The 7825-nt window shown below is 48.6% G+C and overlaps 1 protein-coding gene across 1 annotated transcript in view; it reads right to left on the reverse strand.

Annotated features, from left to right (window-relative positions):
* Positions 1-2505, reverse strand: part of LOC135907604 (pancreas transcription factor 1 subunit alpha-like) — a 29458-nt gene extending 26953 nt beyond the window's left edge. Inside the window, exon 1 of the mRNA XM_065439284.1 lies at positions 1873-2505. Within this exon, the coding sequence (XP_065295356.1) occupies positions 1873-2505 (633 nt within the window). The remainder of the gene's footprint in view (positions 1-1872) is intronic.
* Positions 2506-7825: the final 5320 nt, after the last annotated feature.

Below are 7825 nucleotides of genomic sequence, written 5' to 3' on the forward strand. Positions count from 1 at the left end.
TGCAGCGCAAAAATAGAAAATCAAACCATAAGATAATTTGAACGGCGACCTTGAATTAGTGGTGTCACAAATTGAGACTGTGGAGGCGGGAAGGCGGTTGCATTCAATGGCTGTTCTTGGCAAAAAGGAAGAATGGCACATCAATTTTGTGTTGATGGTCGATGCGAGACGAGAACTTCGTGTGGTAAAAAGATTTTCTTTACGAGAAGGGTTAAATTAGCATATTCTATGAAAAAGACAAAGACGAAAGTATTTGCGACGTAACCAAAGGTCAGGTTCACCTAGTGTTCTTTTCATGGACGTTACGCTAGAATGAAGTGAATAATTTGAGAGAATAAAACGGGCGGCGCGGTTCTGCATGCTTTCTGAATGCTTTCAAGGGAAATGACAAGATTGGCATGAGCAGGGTCCCGTATGGATTGTTGTTGCGGAGAACGCCACCTTTCCTACCTGAAAGGCCATGAAACGCTTTCGCATTAAAAATGCAATACATACACACATTGCTCAATGCGTGGACGTGTACAAGTTACTCAGATTTATGCATCAATACGTTCAACACCCTTCAGGCGTCGACTTAACACCCTTCTTTGAGCAAAGTCACACCTTATGTGTGGTATCCACCCTTGTGATAGGGTGCTTTGGCCGAAAAGGGTGCTAGAAGGGTGTGAGCATGGGTGTAAATGCCGAAAGCACCCCTATTAACACCCATAAGGGTGTAAAAATGTTTAGTGTGTAGTAGCGTGTTCAAGGTGGTACACCAAACAACTCACGGTCTCGGCTGACTGTAGAATGCATTGGAAAAGTTTTTCCGAACGAGACGGACATGCTGCATATGGGCAGGGCAAGGCTGAGACGTCAGATGTGAGGAGGGTGCATTGACTGAGAGTTTCGGCTCAGTTTAAATCGCCCTAAGAATACTCGGGCTGATATCATTTCGCAGTCGCCTATAAGGTTGGAAGTACGCTCAACGTTAGACTCTCGCTTGATAGCATGCATAAAATGCCGAGTCGCTTTTATATTGCCGCACTTGCGTTCCGCTGCTGAGCCTTGTCTCAATATCCGGTCCTGTTAACTGACCACCGTTACTCATAATTCCATGCAATAAACAAAAATAAAAAGACCACCGTGGCGAAGTGGTCTGAGTACCTAACTTGCGAGCGAGAGGACTTGAGTTCGAATCCTGCTTTCGGGCGCCTTCATTTTTCGCTCAGTAATTGCTTTATTAGGGTATAAACGCCTAATTTCATTAATTTTACCTTTGCGGAGCATGGGAAAGAATTGCCGTTACTCCCTTGGGGAGCATCGGAAAAGAGCAACTGTTAGTTCTCCAAGGAGTAAGCGCATGGGGAGTAACAGTTTCTCCCATCTCAGTTAGTCCCCAAACGGACTCACCTCCCCACCCTTCTTAGTCCTTTTTCTCTTATAGTGTAGGCCACGCATAGTCTTTCAAGAGAGGACACCAGGATATTCTGCATTCTTGTGTCGGGAAATGGTTAGCTGTACGCAGTACTCGGCTTTCTTCAGCTCAGTGCAAAAGTAATCTTTCTATGGTACACGGAGATATGTGCGCTATATATTTGAGGTACCATTATTACCAGCCGTTTCATGAAGTCTCGTATCTGCATGGGAGGAGCATGCGTATCTTTATATGCACAAGTCTCGTGTGGGCGTGTTACCCTTGCGCTTCCATTCAGTGCGCAGAGAGGCAGGTTATAGGAAGACCACTCGGCGCTCAGCAAGCCTGCCTATTCGAGCAGCTCCCATATGTTTTACCAGCAAAGCAAGAATAAGAGGCAGTCGTCGACTACACTGACCTTGTCCCGTAACCGACGTAACACCGGACGCATCGCCACTTTAGAAAAGAGGACGCACCTTTTTGCGCAGCTTGTCGAAGGCGCTGTTGAGGTTGAACATGCGGCGTCGCTCTCGGATGTTGGCCGCCCTGCGCTGAGCCACGGTGGCCACCCGGCGCCGCGGCTTGCTCTTCCCGCTGCCGCCGTGCGGCGGGCACGCGAAGCCGTTCTGCTGGGCAGCCCCCGCGGGTGACCTCTTACCCTGCACCGTCATGGCCGGGAAGCGAGACCCCGACGAAGGGGCCGACACACCTCCTCCCGCCGAGTGGTGTCCGCCGATACCGAAGGGGCCGAACTCGAACGCCGACTGGTAGGCACCCGCGGCGGCCGAAGGCGCGCCCAGGCCTTCCCAGGCCAGGGGCGAGAAGGCGTCCGGCGGCGGACCGCCGCTGCCGGCTTCGAACGCGTACGGCGCCAAGGGCCCGCCGAAGCCGTGCGCCGCCGCGGCTGCCGCACCGGCGGCGCGCAGCTCGGAGAGCCGGAAGTCGTGGTACGAGGCGAGCTCCACGTGGCTCGACAGGTCGAGGAATGCCGCGGCCGCCGCAGCGGCGGCCGCGGCAGCAGTCGTTGCCGCTCCGCTGACGCCACCGCCGCCTCCTCCGTCAGGTGCGACAAACGCTGGCGGTGCGGGGTGAAGTCGAGCGGACGCCATTAGGGCAGCGCGCTGAGTTGCCGCGCCAGCGCACCCCCACCTTTGCGCGCCTTCCCCTTGGAAGTCCAGGAGAAACGCAGCTAAGACAAAACAGCAGCCACGGCCGTCGGCCAGAAGGTACCAGCGAGCCCCCGATTTGTGCACGGCTACTTTCACACGGCGAGTTTCCTCGGAGGGCACAGCGCCACGTCCTCGAGGAGCGAGGGGAGCGCTGACGCTGCCACTGCAATATCGCGGCGGGCGCCAGCCGCTCCGATGTTTTTCACGCTCCGGCTGGCACGACGCGGTGCAACGACGCGCACTCGACTCTCGTCGCGGCCTCCACCGATGGGCGGGGCCAGGGACGCCTCTGCCAGGCTCCCGCTTTCCCTCGCCGATTGTCGCCGTCCACTCAAACGGGGGCAGCTGACACGTTGGCAGGGGGCACGCCCCTGACTGGTTAAAAGCCAATAGGAACGCAGCTTCGCACGCAAGCGGGCGGCTCTTTCCCGCCTTTTAACGATGGGCGCGTGGGGATGGTTGACGGAGGTGTATCGAGGTCGCCTGGGTAACGGTTCCCTTTTGGGAAAGAGCAGTGGCGCTCTTCATCACGACCGCCAAGGTTTAGCGAAATATTGAAATCTAAGCCGTGCGCTTAGTTTTCGCGTTTGGCCGCAGGTCTGTCTGCTGCGCGAATTAAATATACACGGAGGGCATATTTTTGTAGACAGGCCTCACGTTTAGACTTGAGTGCTCTCTGTACGCGCGTAATTAATCACCGGCAAATTTTGTGCCTGTGCATGAAGCAGTGAGGCATATAGGACTATTCAGCATAAAATGCGAAGGTATAGCTATGTCGCCTCAGAGAAACCACGAGGAATTGTGGAAGTTAGCATTGCCATCCATAAGACGAACAATTTATTAGGTGCATTGTACATGAGCAAGAACGTACAGGTAATTTGTAACTGTCCACAAGACAGTACCGCACTATTTGGTGCATTATTTTAGATCTTTTGAAACTACTAACTGAAATGTGATTGTAAACAGACGCAGTTGTTCTTTCTTGGCGCTGTCCATGTGTGATGCGAGATGAGCCGAATGCGCTACGATGCCGCACGGCTGCACCCGCGTTTAGCTTTCACAAATTCCGAGCGCTATTCTAAGGGAGCAACTAACTTCAGTGTTATTCTAAAGATGTGGCGGAATTGAATCCCGGTCACGGCGACCGAATTTCAATGGGGGCGAAATGCGAAAACACCCGTGTACTTACATTTAGGCGCACGTTAAGGAATCCGAGGTGGTCCAAATTTCCTGATTTCACCCCTCTCGCCCCCTACGGCATGCCTCATAATCAGATCGTGGTTTTGACACGTAAAATAGCATAATTTAATTTTTTCTTTTATTCCAAAGATCATCTTTTTCTATCGACTTTTTGTACGGTGATACGTCGGGCTCATATTTGATCACGTAGTGGCGCCTCCATTGATTACCTGCGCTGCTTCGGTGTTTACCATGGATGTGCACGACCCCGGTGCGGTTCAGTAAACCTTTGTTTCGGTGGATATCGTAGACGGTGGCTGGGTGGACAACACGAAGCTTTGGCCACACCTTCAGATAAGCGCTTTGGGAGCTCATCATGCCTCGTGCAATCGGCGCGAACTGCGTATACGGTGCTTGTCCTAGAAGTGAGGCAAGAGATTATTTCCAAGCTGTCTATATTTCCCCCTCATGAATTAAATCGGGGTCAGTGTGTTTTGCCATTCTCTCTTTATTTGGCCAACAGTCCGAAACAACGACTTGTCATCGTTCTCACTCATTATGAAAGCGCTCGCAGGTGTGATTTGTTTTTATTTATTTCCCAACTGTGCAGGCCAGTTCGCCCAAGCAGGAGTTACCATACAATGAGAACAGCAATAAATAAATTATGTGATCACCTGCGATAGATTTATTCTTGCTGCGTACAAGGGGTTGGAACGTCGATGTTCTTCACTTTGTAAAGCTTGTGGCAAATACGTATTACATAAATGTTGTGATTTTACATGCTACAACCAGAATATTATTTGAGGCACACCATTGTGCGGGGGGCTCCGGATTATAATTTAGGCCTCCTGGGGTTATTTAACCAGCATGACTCTCGTTAACCCAATGAGCGGTACACGGGCGTTTTTGCATTTCATCCCCATTGAAGTGGGCCGCCATAGCCGGGATCAGACCTCACGCCTTGGATATCTAAGCCTCGCAACGACACTGCCACTACACCAACACGGCGGGTCGCTCGCTTACTCTCTGGACGTCACGAAACTTTCAGCTTCGAACATTTGTGTGCCGTCTGCGTACACTGTAAACAGCACCCATGAAAACGGTCATTTCCTCTGTGTTTCCTTCTTGTGCCCTATGTGACCTTCATGATTCCTTGTTCTATGTGTGACCTCGGGGACGCCAACTTTGTGTGCACCGCATGTTTATTCATCCGAACGTATACCTCGAGGAAGGGACCTTTATTATGCCTCTAGGATGCGTCCTTCATGTTTGCGGCAGGATGTTAACTGGATGTACACTGTGTGTTACCTGATTGTACATTTGGGTGCACATGTATGTGACATAGTGCACACAACAACTGTCTATACATTTAATACAGGCACATCTATCTGTACTGTGTGACAGCCATGGATACATTGAGCAGAGTCATTGTAAGTACTAAATCTTGACTTATTCTTTCATTTGCTCCAAGAAAACGAGCCTTATTATAATTCTTGTAGTATGTGTCCTTTGTGTAGGTGTGCGCTTCAGTGCACACGTTGGTAAGATAGAGCAATAATCTATATGGTGCACTTTATACCTACATGTGCATTTCAGTGCAAATCTAGGTAGCAGAATGTGCACAGTGAGCATCTTTTGCAAATAGTACAGTGCCTGTACTGCGTGTTTGGCACTGGCAGATTCAGGGGAGAGGCACTGCTCGCCCCCCTCACACTAAAGATACGCCGACCAGCACTAATTGTGGCTATATTGCACGGAAAATTGAGCATGCCATAAAATAGGATGGTGTATAGTGCCTTATATGCCATGCATGCATCCTCTTAATATATAAAGTATTTCATACTTTTTCAACCTGCTATTTTCCAGTAGTAAGCCAGATACAAAAATCTGAAGTATTTAGCCTAATAAGCAAGAACTTCATGAATGTTTTGTGCCAGCTAAGCTATAAAATATAGTTCATTGAACGTTTAAGGCCGTTTTCATAGCAGGCGTGTTTTATTTTCATTGCAGGATGCCTTGATGCTCCATTTCGGCTGCAGTTTGTGAAATAATGTACTTAATTTATATATCTGGCTTAATTATGCAAAAATGTCGACATCATGGCTTTTGTCATTGGAGATGATTGCAAGTTTGTGTTGTGCTTGCTGGCACAAGAGAATCACTTATTTTGCTGCTAGCAAAGTGCAGTGCGACTTTTACCACACAGGCTTTAGCACATCTGGCAGTGAGAGCACTGCCGCTTCTGTAGTTTATAGAATTCTTTGCCTTGTACCCTTCATGACATCACCTTTTCCAGCACAAGAAAGTGAGCATTAGGGCTTCTAGTTGTAATTAATATTATCACAGAAATATGAGCAATATGTTAGCTGTGTTACCAGCAGGATGTTTTCCTGTGTGTGCACTCTGTGTTACTTGGCTGTGTACTCCCTCCATTACACATCCAGGTAACTTAGAGTGCACCCAGTGATTATCTTTTAACAATTGCTACAGACAGATCATCTAACGGAAAGATGTATTAACTACTGGCGTATCAACGTGAAAAAAAAATGGGGGGGGGGGCGCCTTCCTTTCCCCTCCTCATCTACCTTGGCCGCATTGACGGCCACGTACGCGCCATCAACAGTACATACACTGTAAACGGAAATAACTCCGACGTGGAAGTATAACGCTTGTCCTCTAGCGACCCCTCGGTTCGGAGTTTATTATGCTCCGTATGATCGGAGTAGAATTTTTACTCCGTACGAGCGGAATTTTCGCGTGGAATTATGGGAGTTATTATTTCTATCTTTTCTTCCTTTTTTGCTTTGCAATGGACGGAGTTTTTTTGAGGTGCAACGGGTGTATAAAAAGAGGCATCGCGTGAGTTTGCGCGAACATCTTTACATACAGCGGATGCTGGTCAAATTTCGAAATATGCACACGAGACCGCGTCAAATTCGACGAAACAAGTCAATGAAAGCACATATATCATGAAATACATAAACATTTCAGAAACGCCCAATGCAGAAACTTGAAAGACATCCCACGTACACGCGATATCCAAGAAGCAACGGTGCCAGTATATATAGCCACGATACTGTGTGCCTCTAAACCACCTAGGGAGCAGCTGTGCTCGTTCATACGAGATGTGCCTCTCTGATATTAACAGAATACCTTAATCAACACAAAACTGTTAATTCAGAATAGTGAGAGAAAAAAGTTAATGGCGTAAATTTTCACAATTAGCATGCCATTCTATGAGTGCTGGAGCGACTTCGCCCACTGCCGGCGTTCGTGGCCAAAAAGTAGTGCGTTAGTTACAGTAAGCAAGAAAAATGTAAGTGCGTCTGCTTCATAGCAAAATTAAATTTTTGCAATATAGTGGTAGCGTAGCAACAAATTATTACGTGTGAGCATGACCCGCAGCAGCCGACGTAACACCGAAAAATGCGCAGTCATACATATTATACACCGCACTACTTGCTCTGCGTCCAAGCAATCTGTCTCGGTTGCGAAAAGGAGCTACATCGCTGATCTGTCGAGTGAATCCCTAATCTCGGAGCCAGCAGGCATGCGTCTAAATCAGTGTCTCGGATAGAGCGTAATGTTAATGCAATATCGGAAGCATTGACGTGACCAAAACCTATATGCGCGATAACAATTCGATGCACATCGCTCAATAAGAAGCTTTATTTACAGTACGCATACTTATGTCCTACCGTTTTTCTTCGGGTGAAAATATCCGTTCGCAGATACATAAAAACAGTTGCTTGCACTCCGATCTTTCTCACTGGCAACACAGCACCGCAACGAACTTGGGGTACGCCATACATGTGCGACTAGCACGGACGTCGTCGCTCGAACAGTGGCTGCTGTTGCCATTGCTACGCGGTCCTTTCAAACATAACACCGTACGTTGTCAGCATGTACCCAAAAGGACATAAAAGTCGCATTTCACGTACTGAACAACACAAGCCAGGGTCACGCAGCACGAAAACACAGTCAGAACCTGAGCCGACATCACGAGCCAGTGAGCAGCTTCGAGGTATACCTAAGCCTTTTTCCGCACTTGAAAACGTTGCTCTTGCATTCATCGTTGTCA

Source organism: Dermacentor albipictus, chromosome 1 (genome assembly GCF_038994185.2).
Source record: "Dermacentor albipictus isolate Rhodes 1998 colony chromosome 1, USDA_Dalb.pri_finalv2, whole genome shotgun sequence".
In the NCBI taxonomy this organism is placed as follows: Eukaryota; Metazoa; Arthropoda; class Arachnida; order Ixodida; family Ixodidae; genus Dermacentor; species Dermacentor albipictus.